Source organism: Archocentrus centrarchus, chromosome 21 (assembly GCF_007364275.1).
Source record: "Archocentrus centrarchus isolate MPI-CPG fArcCen1 chromosome 21, fArcCen1, whole genome shotgun sequence".
Lineage (NCBI taxonomy): Eukaryota > Metazoa > Chordata > Actinopteri > Cichliformes > Cichlidae > Archocentrus > Archocentrus centrarchus.
The window spans coordinates 17,109,675-17,134,122 of NC_044366.1; the positions used below are offsets into that span (position 1 = coordinate 17,109,675).

The 24,448-nt window shown below is 38.2% G+C and overlaps 1 protein-coding gene across 1 annotated transcript; it reads right to left on the bottom strand.

Moving 5' to 3' along the window:
• Positions 1–1,167: 1,167 nt before the first annotated feature.
• Positions 1,168–23,350, bottom strand: fign (fidgetin). The gene is made up of 2 exons (XM_030758836.1): positions 23,307–23,350; positions 1,168–3,649 (listed from the first exon to the last, which is right to left on the bottom strand). The coding sequence occupies exon 2, from the start codon at positions 3,639–3,641 to the stop codon at positions 1,413–1,415; it is 2,229 nt and encodes a 742-aa protein (XP_030614696.1). The 5' UTR covers positions 3,642–3,649; positions 23,307–23,350; the 3' UTR covers positions 1,168–1,412.
• Positions 23,351–24,448: the final 1,098 nt, after the last annotated feature.

Sequence of the window (24,448 nt, forward strand, 5' to 3'; positions counted from 1 at the left end):
GAAAGGAACTTGGGCTATACATAATCCTTAGGTTTCATTAATGATAAAACAGCAGCAAGATGGAATGAAATAGCTTGGGGCAGCTGTCTTTCTCAACCCCAAGATATTTGTCTACACCTTTCGTATTTCTCTCAGTTCTACATAACCACAAGCTGAGCATTTGTGTCTGCAAGCAGGGAACTAAACAATAGGATCATTGTATTTGATGTAAATGAAGGTATTTCATACGATAGCCAACAGGAAAAAGGAAAAAAAAATGCTCCAAAGAGAAATTTCTTTAAGGCTATAATTCTAGATACACAATGATTCCATTCTTTTCAAAGTCTGATCATAGGACGAGTTTCCATTTCAAACGAATTCAAAAGTTAAAGAATCCTAAACAAATAAATGAGAATTACTCTCAAACATTCATTGCAGGAAACTTTTTGATTTGTTTCAAGCTTTTTGAGGTATTAAATAGCCTTTCATGGTTAAATGATGTGATTTTAAATACAAGCCAAATGCTTGTGTGTTGTGTAGTGCTTTGATACAAGCTTATGAGGTACTAGACATATCATCATCATCATCACTTTCCTGAGTTGTCAAATAGAGAGCATCAAAAGAAATAAATGGCAGAATTTTACATTGTGAATTATTATTATGATATTTCAACAAGAATTACATAATTTATTGTTCAAATTGAATTCACCAAAGCTATTTTTTTTTTTAATTGTCAATTTATAGAGGAGAGGCTAGTTCATCAACCAAATATAAGTTGACTGAAAAAAAAATCCTATTGATCCACCTATAAATAATGGATATACCAATGTTATGGTAAGTAAATGACTTACATGCACATAAAACCTGTGTGAGGTAATGAAACCCAACTAAAATGATGCCAGTAAATTTAATTCAGCTCAAATTAACCACAAGTGTTCACAGAGAGCACAAAACATACACAGCTGAAGAACACTGTTCAATAATAAAGAGAAAGCAAGGTCTTGTCACATTGTAAAGCTTTTTTTTTTTATATTAGCACATTTCACCAATGAAGATTGTGAGGCAAAAAAATACAACAAAAAACTTAAACAGCACCACCTCAGGCACTTGATAGCAACTAAATCTCAAGATTAGCAGAATAGTATATATATTTAAATATATATATGTATATACAAAATGTGGGGCATCTTCTCCAAGTTGTTTGAGTTTTAGTGAACACATGGATTTAGCCATATAAAGTGTTTTTCTGCTTTTAACCAAAGTCTGATGTCCAGACTGACAATTTCTGTCTGAAGCTCATAAGGAAAATTCCTTTACTCTATATAGCATGTTCATGTCATCACTGTTTGGCTTTTTTGCTTCTTCACTGAAGGCTAAACATTTATTTGTACTCAACAACTGGTTTTAAAGAAACTGTGTATGATGGGTCCCTTTCAATGACTACAACCAAACATTTTATTCCACTCAGTGTACATATCAAGTTCTTTTTGTGATATGCTGGGCTGGAATTTGCAAAACACATTGTCAAAGTCTTGGTAAGAGATTGGCCTCATCTGACTAGGGTGGATGTTTGACAGGTCAGTACCAGGCATGCCATGGAGAGGACCTACAACAGCCTCTTGACAAAGCTGGACCACATCCAGTCCCGAAAAGCCTTCTGTCCTCTGAACCAGTAGTGACATCTCTTTGTCACTAAGACAGTAGTTATGCTGTGAGAGCAGCTGACTGATTATCTGATGGCGTGCAGTCCCATCAGGCAAGGGAATTAACAATCTCTTGGTAAAGTACCTCCGCACAGACTCTGGGATCTCTTCAGGCTTACTGGTGGAGCAGACCACAAGAACATGGTCCTCAGTAGAGGTCAGAATGCTGTCAAGCTGTATGAGAAGCTCAGTCTTCAGGTGATTCACAGGGCTCTCCTCACTGAGCTGGGCTGACAGCAGTAGGTCCACCTCACTGATGAAGACTACTGCTGGTTGGCGACAACGTGCCATGAGGAAAGAAGCCTGGATGATCTTGTCCCCTTCTCCCAACCACTTGGTCACCAGTGCTGAACTGCTTAATCGCAAAAAGGCAGCCCCCAGTTGGTTGGCCATGCAGCGTGCCAGAAGTGTCCTACCAGTTCCCTGAGGTCCAAATAAAAGGAGGCTCCGAGGTAACGTGGCAAGTCCACTGAACATATCAGGCCTTAAAATGGGCCATAGTATCTCCTCTTTGATGGCTGCTTTGGCCATATCCAGACCTGCAATGTCACTCCAGTCCACTGGGGAGCCCTGCTGAAGGATTTCTGTGGTTACCAACTCCACCAGATTGGAATCACTGTTCTTCAGCTGTTCCTCTGCAGCATGGATAGAAGAGGTAGCTGTACCTATGTCAGACCCTGTTAAGGAGTGAGAGAGGTGCTGTCTGTGTTCTTCAGTTTGCTCGCTCATGATGGGAGATTCAAACTTGCTGTAGGGTTCATTAGTTCTAAGATCACCTGCAGAGCTTTTGGTTGAGCCATACGATGGAGGAGTTAGTGCTCTGCCAGAGTGTAAGTTAAATTTTCTTTGCTGATCAGAAGATATTGGCTGTTTGGTTGGCTTAAAAGCTAAAGATGATGCTTCAGCATTTCTTTCAAAGCCACTGCCCCTGTTTGAATCTGAGACACTGCCATCTACTATTCTGTACATGGGGCTCTGTGCAGAGCGCTGTTGGTTGTAGCTGAAATTACCATAGCTTGAGTCCATATCTCCATGTCCACTCATGTAGAAAGCTTTTCGTTTTAATGAGTTGGATGTGCTGCCATTCAAAGGTGTTGGTGCAATTGGGGTATGATTATTGGACTGGTAGGCATAGCCAGGCAATGTAGAGGGAGGGATTGGTGTAGGAGCTGCAATACCAGACGGCAGATAAGCAGAAGGAGGGGGTGCTCCCCCAGGGCTATAACCAGGGCCAACTGCAGTCTGCGAAGCATACCCTGTCGGAGGATAATTGTAGTTGGGAAGGTTTGGAGACCCAGCGTTGTAGCTTGGTACTAAACTAGGGGGAGGAGGCGGGGGAGGGGGTTGTAATAGCCCAGCACTGTGCAAAGGAGAAGGATGTGGGGATGGGAGGGCGGGGGTACTCTGGCCACTGTAGCTAGAATGCAGGTAGGAGCCGTTGTAGCTGGCTGTATATTCCTGAGAGGGAAGGCCCGAGTGGAGAGTAGTGGCTGTGTGACTCCCACAGTTACTACTGGAATAGCTAGGCTCAGACAAGCTGCTGGCCACCCCTGGGGAGCTGCCTATGCTAGCTGACACATCTGTAGGGGGTAGGGCAGCTGTCATTCCAGCTTTGCTCACAGATATAACATCTGGAGCACAGTTCATTGGGTAAATCCCCTCCTGCCAGGATTCATTCTCTGACTTTCGTCCATTCATGAGTCCAGTAGCGCTATCAGAGTAGGAGCACAGCAGGGTTCTTTCATTTGGGCCTTCTAGGATCCCAGAGTACTTCTCTGCATATTTCTTAAGCAGATTGGAGGCAGTCAGTGCAGAGATGTCATCATTTGCCCACGCATACTGGTATGTTCGCTGTAAGTGCCCCCGGTAGGCCTCTACTTTGTGTGCTGGCGAGCGGGTAGTGGATGAGATGTCAAAGTGTTGTTCTGCCCATTGTGTGTGCTCTGGGGTCCACTGCATCTTTAGACCTAGATATTCCACATAAGGAAGAAATATGTCAATGTAAGCACTGAATTGTGGTTCATCATCATTTAAATGTAAGAATCTGATATTCCTAAATGTTCTATAGTGAAACATTCAAACATAGTGAAAAAGTCCATAAGTGTTTTTCTTTTTGTGTGATGAGTGGTAAAAAAATTACAAAGGAAAAAAAAAAAAGACATTTGTTTAACCTATGTACTGAGAGGGCTAAAATTAGTTTTCTACAATATCTGAATTTCATACAAATTGCTTCATAATCTCTAAATGTCTCTTACATGACAGACAACAATATCTGAATACACATCACAGACACTATGAGGATGTGGGACCCAACACTTGGTAACGGTGGTGTAATCCACCCAACACAGAGCAGAATGACACAGACATTGCAGGTCAGTCTATAATCCAACTCTCATCTGAGGCATTCTGAGACAGTTTCAAATCTGCTTGGAGGACAGCAGCAAAGCAATCTTCCTTGGCAGCGCTCTGTTGCTTTCATCACACAAACCCCTCAGCCCAGCATGAATTACATCCACATCAAGTCTGCCTACTGCTTCCTCATCGGCAGAGTGAGGATGGGAAAAACATGCTTCACTTGTCTTTTTCTCCCCAGCCTCTCTATATAGACTTAAAGGTTTGAATGACAGAAATAATCAAGTTAAATACTAAAGTCGATCTGCAAATAAAAGTTTTTACTCATGCTGTCATCTATTACTCTGGGATTATCAGAGGATATACTATACCCCCAAAGAATTTAGACTATTAGAGATTACAGCTCAAGACAATCTGATAGTGTACACAGTCTCACACATCTCTCATGAACACTAATCTGACCAAATGCCAGAACAAGATATGAGAGAGGATGCATTCAACTAAACTGTCCCTGCCTGTTAGAATGTCTGAATAGCACTGCAGTGATATACTGTATATTTCAGTAGGTTAAGTCTCCATCACAGGATTTAAGCAACATGCAGCTACTGTCCAGATTACAAATGCTGTTGATTCCCTTCTGACTCCCTCCCAGCCATTTGCCCACCAGCAACTCTAGACAAAGGCAGCTAATTAGCGGGATGATGCTGCACTAATTGTGTTAATTTACATGGTTTTAGTCAAAGAGATCCATGCTATAGCTCACATGGTTGTCAACCATCCGAGCTAATGATAAAGGAAAGAAAACCTGAGGCAAAAAGCCTATACATAAAAATAGCAAAGCCATAATGTGGTTGAATAGAAAGGTTTACCAATATGCAGATAATGACACGTAAAACCAAATACTATTATTATGGAGAACAATGATAAAGAATAAGCAATAAAATTAGAAACAATAAAATGTAAAAAATATTGGTGTCACACACCAACACAAAACCATACAAAAAAAGGTCAATTCAATCAAATATTTCTAATGTTAATGAACTAAAGAGAATGATGCATCTACACTCTTGAGAATTTCAAAAGTAATCACTGACTAACACTACTGTGTTAGTCACCCATTATCCTCCAGATCAACTATTTTTCTAGGTCTGTAGGTGGTCAAATGCAAATTAAAGAGTTTACAGAAGAAAAAAATATTTTACCATCACAGCCTGACACCTGTTTTCTTTTTTCCTTCTTTGCTATGCCTTTTTTTTTTTTTAAACTAACTGTACAATATATATTTTTCCTGAGGAAAATATCACATAATGAAGACCATGTTTGTAAAACAGCAACTACCACTGCAGTATCCACAAGTATCATGATGATGGGCTCTGAAAAATCATTCAGTAGAGTTCTTTAACACTCAAGGCACATTTTGTCAATAACAAAATTGCACACAGCTTATTGAATGAGCTTTTTCTATTACAGCTAATCCTCTCTGAACAATGTGCCACTTTGGACAATCAAAGAAGTGCTTCTAGCAAAGCGTACTTGAGATCACTGATCATCAAGTATTTTATAAAAGGAGACCATTCAAGATTATCAAAATACAGTGCACTGCTAAAATACAGTAGATTTGCACTTTCTACATAGAAAATAACTTAGACCTAGAAAAAAAAACTTGCCATATAGAGAAATGCATACATAATGCAAGTGTAACTGAATTATACTATAGTAGTGAAATAAATGGCTATTACATACACAAGCAACACGATACAAATTCTCATAATTGGTATAACTGGGTGCTTTCAGTACATCAGCCAGTTTAATTATACTGAGACATTTATAAACAATAGTATTTTAGCAAGAATCAGACTTTGAAATAGTCTGATAAAGACAAAGGTTATGGAATGGATGATAAATGCATCCCAAGAGACAGCATGAGTACTCATAAATGCTATACACATACAGAAAGACAGGCAATCAATTACACATGTAGACACTAATCCATAAAGAGCCACAAATTCATGTGTACCCACACATAGCAAATGAATATAATGCGCTCCTACTATGGTTTTATATTACAATCTTGTTCTTTATTCTACCCTCATAGAAATTCAAATACAACATCCACAAGTTCCTTTGTCCTTATTTGAAATGGTATAATTACAGAGTACTCTATTAGAGGAATGTTTTCAGATAGCCTCAGGGCTCGAGCTCAAATTCCACTCGTCAGCCAGTCACAAATAAGGGCTTTGTTAGACTTTTCTGTGTTTGTTAATTCATAGGTCTCAATAATCCTGTATGGCATATTTAAGATGATCACTGTAAGAACACACATATTTTGGAGTTACGACTGACCCCACAATAAAAATTTATTTGACAAAAGACATCATTGTCCTGCACAAAAATAGTAGAATAAGCAACCTCATTAGAAGTGATGTCCTGACAGGTTATGTTATACATTATACATTATATACACAATATCATCAAAGAAGATCAGGTGAAGATAAAATACATTTTGCACGTGATGCTATGCTGCGTTATGATGTTTAATTTCTGGTTGAGTGATCATCATCGATGAAACAGAGATGCTGACCTTTTTGGGAACTATTAATCTGGTAGCCTAGGCCGTTTTTAAGCAAACAAGCGTGGGCCTCCACTCTGTCCATCCAATTTCCTAGTGCGTAAATTGGACCACCGCTTGCACAATTCTCTATTCATTACTGTGCTGCTGAAAGGAAGCACAGAGGTGGCAGAGTGGTTTTCTTTTCCTTTTTCCGTCTATGTGTGTGAGTGTGAGTGAGAGAGAAAGCAAAATGCCTTCCAGGAGGGTTCCCAAGCATAAAGAGCTGGACTTTCCTTCCTCTTTTTTGGGTTTGGGGGAGGGGAAATTGGGGTGGTGGGGGGGTGGGGGTGAAAGCTGTCGTAATTGAAACGCGGCCTAATCAGACTCATTACCATTTTTACCAATTTGCACCACCAAAGATGCTTATTAGGTAACTGTGTTTAATAAGCCGCTCTTTAGAAAACTAACTGTAATGAGCTCTTTAAAGTCAAACTTGAGTGTGATTATGCACTGGAAGTGTTTTGCAGAGCTAAAGCAGACTGGTACATTTAGTCATGTACAATGTCATAATTAAGCTGCACAAACTCTGCACTTCACACCACACAATAGTCCCAGCTGAGGCAGTAGACATGCTGAAAAGTATTTATAATTACTGATCATTACAACCCTGGGGTTTTCATCGCTGGACGTAAACATAATTATGGGAGCTTTTGCTTTTATTCTGCACACAGAGCTCTCTACTTGACAAGCGTGAAAATATTGCAGACAGACAGTAATTATGTTTATAAATAAAAACAAGCTGATATTCATATTCAAATTCACTGGAGATATTCTAAGTAGGGGTGGGGCAAAACATTCTAATACAATGTGAAATGGTAATCGGTATGGCTACAGACAGTCATTCATCTCACATATCAAGTTAAGACTATTTAAACTCAATTTAGAGCTCTATGTGGCGGTAGTTCCAATCTTTGGATGGCAGGGTGCCATTTAACCCCTCATTTAGAGACGATATGCCTTCCTCAGTCACCGTCTTTTTCAAGGCTGGTGCCTATACATTTCAGTCTGTCCACCCATGGCAGCAAATTACTACATGTCTCCACACTATCAAAGTCAAATGATCCCAGCTGATCCTATTCTACTTCAAACTTAAAAGGCGGAAAATGACTATACAATGTGCTTATAGTATGTTTATAGCTCCTTTTGAAAGACCATTTTTGCAATCACAATCATACAGGAGGAAATGAGCTTGAAACCCATTGCAACAGAGCAAGCACCATCTCAATGTAGTGAAAAGAGATTAGTTATTTATAGCAGTTATACTAAATGTCTAGAAAACCTCTCTCTGTAGATTTTAGATGACACTGAATGTGGGAAAAGGTGTCTCACTTTAGCCTGATCACATGTATTTACTTCATTTATTACAATTGTTTACAACAGTTCAAATAACTAGAAACAATGTCATTCATTAGTTAATCAATTAATGATGTTATCAATTAACAAAGAATCCGATAATATAGGGCTATTAGAATATTATCGATATAGAATTATCTTGGAATACATTATAACTTCCATCATATAGGAAGCAGGAATACATTCCACATATAAATTAATTATGTCATTATAATAACTTATGGCACAAATTATAAACAATTCTTTCTTACATATGTCCAAAGTCATCTAATATGAAATTTGGGGGTCCAAGATTAGTTATCATTTTAATCGTGTACAAATCACACAAAGACTTAACTCTGTTTTTGTTTTTTTGTTATAATTCAGTTTTCCATGGACCTTGCAACTGCTAGTTCCTCTCAGGAAGAGCAGCAAATAGACATCCTACCTCCCTCACACATAACTACAAAGTCATCTTTTTCTTTGCACCTGCAAAAGGGTGCTTCAACAAAGGCTTAACACACACAGTAAATTCATTTTACTCTATAGGATCTCAATTCGCTCTGTTCAGGCATCCTAACCTACCACAAAGAATTCACTGTTCATCTTCATCATTTCTCAGTGGTGTCCCATGTAATCACTACCTATCATAAAAACACATAACCAAACTGCAACTACTACTACCCCCACTGCGGGACATTGTCTGTGGTGGGTAAAATAGTATGTGGCCTTGAATAGGAATTCACTCAAGACAATAACATCCATCCATTTTCTTGACTGCTTATCCAGCTTAGGTTCGTGGGAGGACTGGAGCCTGTCCTAGGTGTCACAGGTGGGTTACACCCCGGACAGGTCATCGGTCCATCACAGGGCTAACACAGAGAGACAGACAACCACACATCTACACACCAACTGACTTGTGTTAGCTAGTGTATAGACAGCTGGCTGCTGAGGATACTTTGAATTGCCATTACAAGTACATTGCAATTAATAAAATCTTCACATGCAGAATTTTTAGAAATAATTAGCAATAGTATTTTACGTGAAACAATTTATAAATTGCAAAGTCATCTGGTGAACCAAAGTGGACCCTCTGTTGAGCCAGTTCTAGGTCCCAGTCAGCATGTTTTACACCCCTATTCTAATGCATTGGTTGCTTATTAGGCTTTACATAAGCTTACTTGATTGCCATTATGAACCTGGCATGTTAGTGACATTATTGGAAAAACTGATGTGGTCTGTTTTTCAGAGATGTGAACTAGCTGTACAAATAAACTATTGTGACCAGAAATAAAATTACCATTGCAATACTAGAAGACCGGCTGCCAATGCAGTCATCACTGTAGAAATAACCTAAACAAAGTGGCCTAAGTAGTTGTGGTCACTATTACTGAGCTAGCAAGTTGTACGTTAACTAAAAGTAAAGCAGTCATTTAACACCAAAGCCTTCACATCAACAGTTATCATTTATCCAACAGAAATGCCACCAATCACAGCAACTTTGCTGCTTAAAACATGTATACTCTGTGTGGGTCCAGACCTTTGAATCTGTCCATTCCAATATTTGTTTGGCATCATGACATGGAACACCAGTTTCTTGATCACAAAATTAGTGGTCTAGTGAAGGCTTTCTAAAGACTAACAATAAGCCAGTCAGGATTGTCAAATTGCTTGCCTTGACAGCTACATTTTAAACAGCCAGCACTCACTTGACTTTGGCACTCCTGAGGCATGCCTGCTAAAGAATGAATGGAAGAAAACCCTGCACCCTACTTCCAGAAAATACCCAGCAAAACCAGTATGCTGGCATGGATAATCATTGATTTCGGCTTATAAAAACATAATTATTAGAGGAGCAAGAGAAGAACTAGACTGAGTTATAGTTTGTACAGGACAAGATCTGGGTAAATTAATGGCTCAACAAAACAATGGAATTTAAAAATAGGGAAACTCTTCATCTTTTGCCCTGAACCAGAATTCAAAGCTTCTTTTGACTGCATATTTATTAATGTAACCATAGCAAGGTCAGAAAGGTCATCTGTTCTGTATTCCCTGCTAAAGCTCCTATGGGTGTGAATGTAGGGACACATGCACTATATGTTTGAGGCTATTTTTCCAAAAATGGTTGCTCAAGCTCAGATCCATCACTTCATACCTGCAACCAAACGGTTGTAACAAACCTTCAATACAGCAGAATTAGCAAATTTTTTCATATCTTATCTGGTAATCATATATCATATGCTTAACTTTATTCAGTGTAAATCAAATTCAAACAGCACAATGCCTTTTTGCTGTGTACTCTGGTGTGTATTCTCAAATCCCATGGATTTTTGTGCTAAATAATAACTTCAACTGGCTTTAGGCTAACATGTATTCCTCATATTTCTCTGTAATACAGTAAATCATGAGGTTGAGAGATTCTCTGAGCTGTCATTTCTTTGTCTAAGTGATGCTCATTAAACCATAAGTCTTCAGGCCAAGAGGCCCCCGAGGCTACATCTTCCATTACTACCCTAAGTACAGCTAAATCCGCATATATGCTAAACTAACAGCCCTCCATGCACAAGTAAAACTTATACAATGAACATAACTAAGACAATTATAGGAGAGAGCCTTCATAGTGTTCTGTAGTGCATAATACTGATGAATACTCAAATGGCTTGTTAGCCAAAAGAACACAGTCACTGAACTCAAGCACTGGGTGAAGCCTGTTTAACCATAGAGCCCACATACAGTAGAAGCAGTGATCTTGCAAGTCTATATGAACTTGGCTACTCTGCTTCTCAAGGGATCACTTACACACTTCAAAAGAGAAGAGAGGCAGATTGTGACCTTGCTACACGAAGGCTCATTGACCAAAAGCTATTCAGTAACATTTTCATTCCCTGAAGTCCTGTTACCCCAAGAAACTCCCCAGTCAAAGAGGAACTAGTGCATGGAGAAAACGCAAACAGGAAGGTGTAAATTTTGGTTATTTATTTATTCATTTGGGTTCATTTTATTTTTAGGATTTTCATCACTTGAGTTTTATTGTAAGGTATTGGCCTAGCCTCGCTGAAAACCTGCCATCTGAATTACAAACCAACAGGCTAAGCCCCTTTGGAAATTAACAGATTATCTTGTTCACTGGTCCAGTTCACAACTGTGATTGCTTCACACTTCCAAACACTACACTTTATAGCCATATTAACCTGGTTAAGACATCAATGCAATGACATTATTAAAAAAAAAAAAAATCATTCTTCATAGTGTTCAGGTACAGGTTTTGTTTTTGTTTTTTTCCCTTTGAAAAACTCCCTAATGACACAGTCAGTTACGGTTTTTAATACTTTAACCTTTCGCCGAAAGACCACTGCTCTATTTCAGATCTCTAGACTGTAGTTTTTGCCTAATGGATTTGTCCATTTCTATACATTACTGGTCAAACAAAAATATAATAACAAAACACAACAGATGCAAAGGAGAAACAATCTTTTCCTCAAACAAAATATTTATTATTCACTTTACTATGACAGAGCTTACAAAAAACAAAAAAAAAAGGAAAGCGTAAACTTATTTATATTTGCCTGAAGTAATTCCCTACAGAATTAAATCCATCTGCACTTATGGAAATAAAAAGCTCAATTTGTTTGCATACACATAGAAATCCAAGGACATCTGTTGTTCTATTTATCGTTTCTAACACATTAAAGTGATTAAAAGTTCAAATTAAACTCTAATTGAAAATACCCGAGTGAACAGAAAAAGGATGTTTGCCTGTAACTGCTGTCAGCCTTTCACTGAAGCATTCTGAAGCATTCTGTGATATCGACTGCAAGTCTCAAAGAAGGTCACTTCTCCAACACAGGCCAGACAAAAGGTGAAATGAGACAACTGAAGCAATCTTAGGTCAATATGAAATAGAAATCTCTCAGCTATACTGTAATAAAGTTACTGAAGTGAAGTAGTGAAGGGGAACTTTTACAAGGAAAGAGCTGTCCAGGAGATTGGTTCGCCCACTGGCAAACAATGGCTTCTAAGAGCTAAGGTGGCATGGTGAGCACAGTACCCTGGAAATGCAATACAGCATTTGCTTTTAAAAGTATGTTTAAATTCAAATGGAATTTACAAGTTTTATGCATGTGATGAAAACAATGCTCTGAAAAAAAAAAAGTGGTTTTGGTTTTGGTAGTGGTTTTAAAGTGACAAAACAAGACAACCTACCTAGATAAGCACTTATTGCAGCTGCACAGTCAAAGCAAATCCGCTGATTATCTTGTAGACATATTATGCACTATTCTATACAAATCCTATTTTTGCTTAATATAATTGTTATATTTAAATTGGTTTGAACATACATTTTCTCACTGAACATATATATGTGATGGTGGTTTGAAGTGATAATAAGGAGACATTCACTTAACAGTAAATAAATACTGCAACAAGCAAAACTATGAAGTATCCATTCCTCCTTCCAGCATCCAGAACTTATTATAAATAATAAAAAAGAGGACAACTATATTTATCTCCAAGTATATTCAGTTTTTTTTTTTACAGAAACACCTGTTGAGTAATATGCAGAGACACTAAGTGAACCTGATTTTCAACCTGCTCTTTCATGCAGTGTTCTGCAACATGCTTCAGGAATAAATTTCTACAGTTCATAACAACAGTTTTGTAAGTTTTCAAACTGGCCTTGATATCACTTTCTCTATAATTCAATGTGACACAAATAATGAAGGAAGAACTAAAAAAACAAAAAAAACTTTTTGAATCTGATATCAATTTACAACACACCGAAATCCTTGTTATGCATTAGGATTTCTCCATCAAATCCCATGTTTGAATCTTCTTAATTTAACAATAAAATACAAAAAAAAAAAAAACAAAAGAATCCAAAACAAAACAAAAAAATGTAAATCAATTTTTGCATGTGACAATAGCAGGATAATATGGTTTTGGACATAAGGTAACATTAAAGAAAAGGCATTTTGGCTAATTGAAAATGCCCACATTAGCATTCATTTGCATTATTTTAAACTTGCCTCTGTATACATCCTTAAAATGCTCAACACAGTGGTACTGTAGAACTTTAATGAAGCTCTGAAATATGCTAATTCTTTAACAAGCAACTTAAGTCTTGCAAACATCAAAATCATTAATTGGTCTTGAAGGGTTATAACAGGGTTATAACGCCATGTAGCTGCAGATATCTGTGGCTGCTGGTATAAGCGCTTATTCTGTATAAATGACTGTTGCAACTATATCCATGCTGAAGCAGGGTACTGTTGTAATCGCCTCACAGTAGTGTAATTTTTTACAAATGGCAGAAATGAATGCGACACAACATTGCAAGAAATTGTAAACCGCTGCGAGGAAAGTGGGAGATTGGGAGCCTTCAGAGAGATCAGTGTTTTGACATAAATGAGACATGAATGCGGAAAGGGATGTGAAATGCGAATTATTCCAGAGCATTCCTTAATAGATTATGAAATGAAGGAAAGAAAAAGGTCAATCTGTGTCACAAAGCAACTGTGAAAAATAAATGAGGTAATTAATAGAAATTGAGAGGTGCACATTTAAAATATTTATGCATTTTCTTTGTTCAACTAACGCTTTTCAAGGTTTATAAATCCATTCCTCAGGAAGGTTCAAAGATGTGAATTATGCTCTACAATGCACAAAGTATCACAAACAGGATAAACACACAAAGATCTCCCACATTTTCATTATGTTGACTTAATATGCAGTTCTTTATACCGTTTAAAGTAATGATTGTTCCGCATTGTGCTGCATTTGCATGTTCAGAGTTCAACCAATTTAAAGCTAATTAATTAGACACAATTCTATTAAGAAACAAATCCCCCTCATCAATATACACAACCTAGGGTCACGCATTGCTGAAATGTGAATTGGGTCTTTGGACCGCACGGACTAGAGAATAGCACAATAGCACTATTGGAGCTCACAATAAACAGTTTGGCATGGATATATTCGATGGAGCACGAACTCATCAGCGCTGATAGATTTTCCTTCCCTTGACAGAAAGCAAAACCGTCGTTTGGACATACAGCTTTCTCTCCAATGGTCAACTGTAAGAAAACTGGCCAGGAGTTCGATATCCAAGCTAACAAATGGATGCATGTTACTATATCCATAACACACAGCAGCACTGTGAATCATATTTATTGTCAAGTACTTACACTGACAACTGTTCATCTTACTGCTATTGTAACCATGTGCAAAAATTCTTCCTCCAATGCTCCAAACTATATAAAGAGCATGGAATAAAAAAACAAAAGACAAAGAACAAGAAGCAAAAATCTTTTCAAACTTTGCTATATATATGTAGGTGCTTAAAAAAAATTAAAAACTGATTTTTAAAAATGTAAGTTTAATTAATGTTATATAAATTAATTCATTTGCATATACTGTTACAATGCACCTGCATTAAGTTGAGACTGGTCATTAAGTCTTTCCATGAAATACTAGCCTGAATGAGCATGTACTCAATAATTTGTTTTCTTGTGTCTTATGTCTAAGTTTCTGTTAGCAACTACTGTGTCCTAAAATTATAATTAATCTGATTTAGGTTGATACAACCAAAATTAAAAAAAAAAACAAAAAAAAACAGCTTTGATTGTTAAACGCACTCTTCTTGTGTTCATCATCCATGTGCTGCTTATTTTATTACAATCAATGTTTTAAAGAGGAAAATAGGCACAAGTCCTTCTGGCAGAAATGTGCAATAAAAAAAAAAAAGAAAAATTTTACTCTTCTGTTTATCAGTTTTATTTTTGTTTGTTTTTTCCCTTTGTTTTTTTTGTTTTTCCTTTTCTTGCAGGTTATGTGTGGATAGTTAAATAAATCTGCCTCTGGCTAGTGTAAGCTCCCTTGATGAATGGTGCACAGAGTGAACATACAGTAAAGTATACTGGTCCACTTTGTAGAAGGCAGATCGTACAGCCGCGCTCATTTGGGTATGCATGAAATAACAATACTCTACTGGGAGCATTCTAACTTTCAAACACTTGGGGTCAACTACACAAGCAGATTCCACATGTGCAGCCTGTGGCCACTGAGGTCTGGAATCTACCTCCCTCCTGGCTGGGTGACGTTGCATGTTCTATTTCAAGACCGAGGGTTGAAGTGAGGCTGCAGGGAGTGTAACACTGACCCATATGACCTGTGGCCTAGAAAAGCTGCCTGAAGCGCTGCACACTAAAAACTCCTCACTCCTTTGCTATAGCCTTTCAAAGGCAAACAAAACCTTTGCACATAGCATGTGTCTTTTCATGCCAAATGATTTGCATCCTTTTTATTCACATCTTTGAACTGTTGTCACTGTATTCCGCACTGTTGTGGAGCCTGATGCTCACTCTCGGAGGTCTCAAGTGGGAAGAAAGAAAAGAAGCTGAAGCAAGACTGCTTTACTTTCAGGCCCAGTGTCTACAGGCCACATGTCTCCAGTCATCTGTCACTAGTTTACATACATACTATGACACTTCCTCTCTCTGTGGGAACCCGTTGTCACCACTTGGCCGCCAGCAGAGGCTGACTGGGTGCTAGATGGGTCTCCCCCAGGTACCTCTAGGGAGCCACATTAGGCCTAACTGACAGACTGACAGGCACACACACAGACACACACGGGCATGCACATACACTCAGACACACATACAGTCCATCCTTTGCCCAAAACACTCCCTTCTCCTACAGTACACCAGCTCACAAGCTCCCAAGGCATGGCACACTTTGCATGAAGCAGTGACTTTGCTTTACATCAATTTTTTCAGACACAAAATTATTTTTCACCCCTCTAGCCTCTCCATGCTACATGGAAGTTTTGAAATGAATAATGGAAACAACAGAGCTGAAGACTCATGGGATCCATTTAAAGATGTGGGAGAGGCGATGCAGTCAGGGGTTTGTGCTGCAGAAACATCACGCTCCAAGTAAATGAATTTACTATTGTTGTGTGCCATATAGAAATTCTGCTATAAAGTGTGCGCAGGTCGAATAAAGCCAACAATAATGTAATATTAATATATTTTCCTTTCAAAGGACAACATTAGAGTAAAGATATATCAATAAAAATCTAGTTTTTATTGCAACCTAGGAAAAGACAGTCTGTGAGCAAACTGAGTTGGCCACAGCAAACACGATCTAAAAGTATGAAACCGTTCTGCCGTCTACAGTTATAATACTAGACTACACACAGGGATCACAAACAGAACACAAGCTTTTGTTTACTGACTGCAACATCCTAGACAGACAAATGGACAAATGGCTTGATTTCCTTTGCGAAAGTGGGAGTTTCAACTATGTTTAGCTTTTCTCAGCAAAACCTTCGTTTGGCATTTCCACCTTGCCTCCCCAGATACTTGCAGTGGAAGCGAGCAAGCGAGCGTGGGGCAGTCCACTGTAACAGCTATTTTAGACCATGCAAAGTCAACACGACTCCCTGAGGTGATTTCCTGATAATGAACACAAAAGAAGTGTCAGCCCTCATAAAGCTCAGTGATGATGCTGAACTCTCGAACGCTCATTTTTTTGCGTTCCCTTTTCTCCTGATTTAAATTAATCTAATACCAGGCGGACTCTAAGAGGGACTGTCAAATAGGGCATATAAGAGACAACAAGGCTTTCCACGACTATTCACTTAGAGTTAGAAACAGCTTTATGAATTTAACTTATCTATATGGATTATTAAACAATAATCACACAGCAACTATTTTATTTCTTTCCCTCCCCACATGTCCAGACTTCCTGGCTTATTTCTCTGCAGACCGCTGTGGTCGCACTACAGTGTCACTGCAGGCACCTGCTGCCTTTGCCGCAGCCTGACACCTTAAACCTTCATGGCAGCATATACTCAACCTTCTATCCTCCCTTCCCCTTCCCTCCACTCATCCTCATCTCCCTCCTCTCCACATCATCAGGCAAACTTCAACGCATGCTCTCGACCCTGGCACTCAAGGCTCCCTCTGCTAGCTCCTGGCACAATGCCAGCCCGCCAGCCACCGGACTCCACGGAGGATGAATGAGTCGCTGAGAACTTTAAGGAAACCACTGAAAGCTCACATCTCATCTGATCATCGTTTTAGCTAATTGCCTCAAATTGATATCTGAGACAATTAGCCTGGGGTGTGATGAAAAGGGGGGATGGAAAAAAAAATAACAGTCAAAAGATGAACTTTTATATTCAGAGCAAATCCACGCATGCTCTTGAATATAAATTTTGAAGTTAATATAAGCATGTATTCCAGTCCATGAATTATAACACTATTATATTGTCATTATGACAACTGCAAAGTATAATGCTTTTGACACACTGTTAGTCTGAGACAAATGTATTCAAAATGACAGTTTTTGTAATCTAAATTAAATTTAGAACAAGCTACATTTAGAATCACAGTAGTAGGATCAAAGGCAGTCAGGTGTTATCACAATTAAATATTGATTAAGACAAGCCAACACCGAGACAAATGTGTCAATTTACATGAAAGAAGTAGGGATTTTACTATTAGCAATAACCTATAATGACTCTGACAAATGTGGTGAAATGAAATAGTATTTTAAGGTTGTCTACATGCATGGGCTTTCAATGTGGCTAGAATGATGGCCTTGATTACCAGTTTAATCAGACACTGGTTACTGAGAACACAAGAGGAATTTCAATACAGCAAAAATATTGAGTTTTTTTTTCTTATCTTTTAGTGAAAGGCTTGCTCCTCTTTCACAATAAAAAAACTCCCCAACAGCACACACAAAAAAGAAAACACCTTGGAAGAAGGACAGGAACAAACACCACTCTTCACCAAGGTTATTCAGTGATAAGCAACAGTACTCAGGCACACAATGACAGCTCAAAGTGCCATCTATTTTCAAAAGTCATGGAATTGTAGATTTTGTTAATCATACTCCTTGAGTGTTGAGTATTCACTGCCTCAGAATAGCAGTAAATTATCGAGCCAAAGAAATAAATTAAAGTTATGGAAGCAGATTCAGTCATAAGGACAAAATGTTGTTATTTCTCAAGAGATGAATAACATCCTCAAGTGGTCACCTAGAGTTGTCTACTGCCTCTTCATTCAGACCTTGCTCATAAAGCACCTGAATGACATTCTCAGTCAATCAATTAAAAAATTGTATTATAAATATAATTACAAAACACATTAAAGGGATGTAAAGAAGGCTACATTAACAGATGAAAAATGTGGGAAATCGACAGTTCTCCTTGCGAGATGCAGACACTATTCAGAAAAAGCCACGAAACAGTCTGGTCATAAACCAAATCTTTCTGGTCAGTAAGAAATAAAGAATTTTGCACGACTAATTAAAATGTAAACAGCGTAATGAGGACATCAGTGATTTAGGCAAACATCTCTCTGGCTGCCACTGGGGGTATGATAATTACAGAGGCAAATCTATGAATGCACATGAATCTCCTACAAGTCCAGATTAAAAGCCTTAGTGCTAAACCTAGTTTAGTACACCTGGGAATTGTCTATTCTAGCCAATCCCCAACAGGCGCTGAACTGCCTTCTCTCCTTATGAGTGCAGAGGCACCTCATGTGAAGGATGTGAAACAAAGCCCTTGTTTCAATGTGTTGGAAATGAGAAGAACAAGGAGTTTAAGGTAACAAATGCTATACTGTGTAAATAATACACCTGGCAGTGATAGCTTTAAAAAAAAAAAACCTGCCCCTGCAACATACCCTGTGAAGGTGTTGCCATTATAATTAGTCATTTGCTGAATCCTAAGCTCTGTAATCAGATTATGCTTTATGGTATGGATCATAATGATATTATAGGATGCATATGTTAGGGATCAGTATCTTTAAAGAAAGAACAGGGCAGCGCGTCCACCCTCGACATACACAAAGAGAAACAGGCTGGCTGACCTGCAAACACACAAACACACAAAATCACCGTGGCACTTTTCTTTTTTTTTTTGATTGAAAAAATAAAACAAGCTACAATAAAAAAAGAACTCTAAAAGGACTATTTCAATTACAGACAGTAGTAACACAGATTCTAAATGTCTGTTACCTTCTTTAATATAAAACCAGCTTTGCTTGATCAATTACTATCTATTAAACTAAATTAATGTCATTAATGTATTTTGTTGGATTAGAAAAAAATATGTGACAGGCCCGTAGCTAGGAGACATATGAAGGGTAAGTACAAGCAGCCAATAGTAGGCACATGCATTTTAGAAAATGTCTATGCCATATGCTGTCACTCAGAGGAAAAAAAAAAAAACAAGTCTGAGCAGACAGTCACTGTGTCTAAATGAGATGGTAGGAGGAGGAGGAGGGAAGAGAGGGAGGATGTCAAGGATTCACGGTCCTTCATCTTTGCAGTAGAGCAAACACGTCCCTCAGTATAGCAACAGACAGCTGCCTCCACCTTCTAATGCAGTCCAACTTAAATCACTGCAAGAATTGTCAGTGCAGAGTGAAACACACACAGATAACATAGCAAGCTGCCATAAGGGAAACGACAGAGATGTGGATACAAGTGAGGAGACGAACAGAGAAAGAGACAAAGAGAGAGGAGGGGGATCACGTTAAAAGATTGGAGGGGGGGTTTTTTGTCCCTTTTTTTTTTTTGTCCCTTTGGCTTGAGTCTTACTCCGTTGGGGACTCCCTTGCTTTTTATATGAAAAACAGGAAAGACACCACTTAACATATTTTCTGAAAGATGACAATCCTGCACTGATCTGGTACAACATACTGTAGTTAAGGGGCTGAATGGGATTTCATCTAGTTACTGACAAATAGATCAGTCTGAAAAGATGAGCATTTCATCTATTTACAAAAGCCCTGCAGACATCCCATGGGGTGTTTACAGAGAGTCAGCTCAAGGTATTCAGGAGCTGGCTTTAATTGTCATGATTAGTGCATATATAAAGTGTCAGTTCTACCGTACACCACCTCCCTAAGGTAATGGTTTAAATCGTGCTGTCAATTTTAGTGATCACTAGTAGTGTTACAGACTTCAGATTATAGACAGAACATTTAGAGAAGCTAAATTGATTCACAAGGACAAGAAGCATTCACAAGATGCACAGCCATAGTTATTTCTGCCTTAAGTTGATGTGCTTATATTACTTAATTACAGATGTGCTCAACAATAAATCAAGGATGCACCTTCTGCTTTAATTTGTTTACACTATATTTCAGGAAACCTATTTTGATTCATTTGATGCTGTCAGCACACACAAAGAAGCAGCATTAACACAAGCAAATAAAAAAAGAATAGCTTGAAATGCCAAATGTACGTTTAAAGTACGATTTGAAAAATATATATTTTATTACACTGCACTGCCTTGTGGACAAGAGATTTATTTCTTTGGCCACCATCAGAAAGGAATCCCTTTGTCAATATTTCTATATCCCTCTGTCACAAAGTGAATGCAGTCATTTAGTTTACTTCATGCAACTTCTTGTTATGCTTTACACTCACTCTTAAAAGTGTGAACATGTGTGACATAAGGTAAAGAGGGCGATGAAAACAGGAGTCCAAACTGAGACTTGTGTCAAATAGCAGCTTAGGCTGTTATCATAAGTGCTATCCTATCAGAAACAAACAGAGCTGTCAGCTTCTTTCCATGCACAACAGAGGTGTCTGGGGTTAAGTAAGGATCTGCAAGAATCGGCTAACACGCTGCAGGAGCTCATACATGGAACTCTTCCAGAGTTTGAATTCTGATAAGTATGCTCAGGCGAATAAAAGGGCCATTTTATGTGCAGATATACTGTAAATGTATCAAGATAAACCCAATGTTAAACTCTCACTCTCACCTCTGAAGTCATAATTCCCACAAAATTTAGATTGCAGGTGTAAACACATACCACCAGGAAAATGCATGTGTTATAATTTGTTTTTTAATCGTCAGTTAAATTACACAAGTCCAACATAGGAAATGGTACATTTGAAGATCGTGTACATTGTATATGACATTTAGAGTACAAGCTGTGGCTACAGATTGAATATATTTTAATGCTTTAAGCAAAGTGTTGTCTCAGCCAGTATCCATGTCAGAGAAGCTCAAACCAAAAGTCTGTGTTACAATAATATCTACCACACATGCACAGGGGTATAAATATGAAAAACATAAAAATAAAATAAAAGATTTAAAAAAAAAAAAAAAAAATCAAACCGACAAAATTAATACCCACTTTAAAAAAAACACATTACAACCAAACACTCAAACATAATGAACGTGGAGGTAATGTACATTTTTTCCACTGAGTGACGGATGCTGGAATGCTGTTATTTTTGAAGAGGAATGAAAACATACTTCAGCTCACTGCTGATGATGTTAATTTCCTCTCAAAGCAAAACATGCAAATGAAATGTGCGAACACAATTAAGTAAATTGTTCTATGGAGGTGGAAAAGGTTCACTTAGGACAAAGTGTTTGCAAAAGAGAGAAAGCACACAACTTGTTACTTCACTGACTTTGCGTCCATTTACTGGTTTTTCACAAATCATTTCTACTTTATCACAAATGGCAGCATTTTTTAAAAAATTTTTTTTTTACATTGCTTATGAACTAATTTGTGAGGAAACACTATTGTTTCACTAGTAGCTCTTTTTGGATTGTGGCAGCTAATCATAAAACAATGTGTGTTTCCTTTAAACTGAGGCTACATCTGATGATGTGTTTGTATTATTCAAACAGGACAGCAGGGTTGTATTGCTGGTAGTTTTGCTGTACTAGTTATTTTATATTATGCTTCATATTCATTAAACAATAGCATATTTGTGATGTAACCTGGTTACTGTGGAACCATGACAATACATTTATCTTGTAACAACTTTAAAGAGATCACTTTAATTCAATGTCATGCCATAAATTTTAAAATAAACTACTTTTTAAAAAGACTATTTTTCAGAAAATTCTTTATGAGCAGAAATTTGTATTTGTGGCTAAACTAGAACATAAAATCAGACTCCACATAAAAAATGCTTATAGCTTTGAAATTGGGTCTCTTAATGCAAATCTGTAACCCTTACAAATTCATTATCTCGACTGTGGTCATATTGTTAGAGTGAGTCAAAGAAGTCAAATTGTTAGAGTTATGCATGCAATAAAATGAAAGCAGGGAAAGGACAAAGAAAAATTAAAACTGGACATCAAGTATGTCAATTACAGAAACCAAACCAATTAAAATGGGGGCGAATTTCTTAACCTACACAAGGCACTTTGAACTTAATTGATAATGCCACTTGTACAAAATTAATCTCACAATGTGCCCTCATCTCTGAACTACAGTCATTAAATTATTTAACCTAAATCATGTAAACTTCTGAAGATGAACGAGACATGCACAAAGAAAAAACCAAAACACATTTACTGCAATGTAAGCCTTTTTTTTCTTTTTTTTTTCAAATGTGACAATTAAAAATAAAAATATTAAGGATAATTACAAATTGAACATACCATATATACTGGTGCTAGTGATCATGTCTTCAAGCCTAAAAACAAGAGGAGAGGGAAAACAGCAGAAACGGAATTTTCACGAGGAGGAATTCCAAAGGTTGCTTCTCATTACAGCCACTTTTTCCTCAGCTATCGGATTTCACAACTTTCAAAACGCACGGTCCCTTATTCTTCCCGCTGGTATTCATTTAGACCGTATAATTAGGAAAGAGAAAAACAAAGAAAAACGCATAACGAGAGTCATATATATATATATATATATGTTTTTTTAAAAGAAAAGAAAAAAAGAAAAGAAAAAAAAAAGCCTTGGACGGAGACGCAAAAGCCACACAGGCACGGTTGGAGGCTGTCACTTCTTGCGCGAGTTTAAACAAGAGAATAGGAAGCATGTGAGAGACTGTGGATGACATAAAACACACATTCTTCATGCCGCCCATTAGAGGAAGAGGCTAAAGCAGCGTGATGCCCCCTCCCTTTACTTTTAAAATAGATTACTTGCCAGCAGTTGTCCCACTAAGAGCGCAATGACAACCCATCTATTAACCACCCGCCTGCGGTTATCGCGGCAAGTTTTATTCAGGCTGACATGCAAAAACTTCTCGTTGCAGGGAAGTTATTTTGGAGAATGGATTCAGCCGTGCGTGTAACCTTCGTTTGAAACAACGGAGAGCTGAATATTAATTGTAAAGTCGATCCAACTTCATAACCTTCTTTTTGGTATTTTCTAACGCAGTGGCCAGTAATTTTGCTTCGAAGAATGCAGAATGACTGGCCACAGACTGCGCTGCAGCTCTGTGATGCGCGACACCGTCTCTCTGCGAATATTTGTGCGTGCAGAGCTGCTCCGTTTCTCTTTTTAATTGTTCGCATCACTGATAGACATAACAGGACTTACCTGTGTAGGTGACAGGGCAGCGTCAGGGTTTATAGTACCATCGATCCAGCGAGTGTTGGAGATGAATGGCTCTTTGGGGTTAAGCGTGGCTGCTCACGATTTGAAACCATTCCAAGTTAGTGAGGGGAAGACTGACCACAGCCTCTGCCATGTTGGAATTCCAAACCCTGGACAGCTGCTCCACTGACTGAAGGCAGTACGCTGCACACTGCGCATGTTCTCTCCGGCGAGAGCCAAATTCAAAGAGAATCAGCCTTAATGAGCAGCAGTTCACTAGTAGCCTATCATGGCAAAATGTTGCTTTTGGGCAAATTGACGTATTAACTAGCTAATTATACTTCTGCAAACACTGCTGAGAACTCGTTGGCACTGTGTATATGCGCTGCTGTGAACGCTCTCCTGATCGACATGTGTATTTGCCCATTTAGGATAATTTTTTTCTATGATATATCCATCTGTAGGCATGATGTGTAATTCCTTTGGCTTTGAATATACACTGTCCACAGTGAAAATGTAGAACATCTGTTGTGTAGGTCTTACACCAAGTGTTGTCTTCGATAAACCAACTGAATTTTCTGGCATTAATGATCCAAACGACTGCATAATAACTGAATGCTGCCCTAGTGTGGTTAACAGATTTCAGCACGTGTCACAAATGGTGCATACTGGTGTAAGGTAACAAAATATAAAGCAATAGGTCGGCGTGTGCGTGTTTGCTGGGGAGTAAGAATTTACAGCCCCCAGCAGGCAGTTTGCCATATGACATGGGGACACTGAGTCTATGTGAGGTCCCTTGCAACGTCACGGTGAAAAGAAGACTCCTGGAAACCAATGCATCAAGCGCAAAATAAATCTTTACTCTTCACATAATCAATCAGCAATCAGTGCTGTGCTGGTAAATGTTATGTTCAAACAGAACTGTTATTCTTGCTTCCCCCTGTTTCCTAAACTAAAACTAAAAGGAATCTGACTGTAATTTTGTATCAAGCAGGCAACTACCAGAGGCATCAGTGTTTTTGTGTACTGTAACTCAAAAAAATGTGCACATAAAACTTGAAAGTGTCAACTTTATTTCATTGTTAGGATGCATATTTTAGCAGGTTACTCCCAAACTCATCACTATTATCTGTATTATCTGTGGC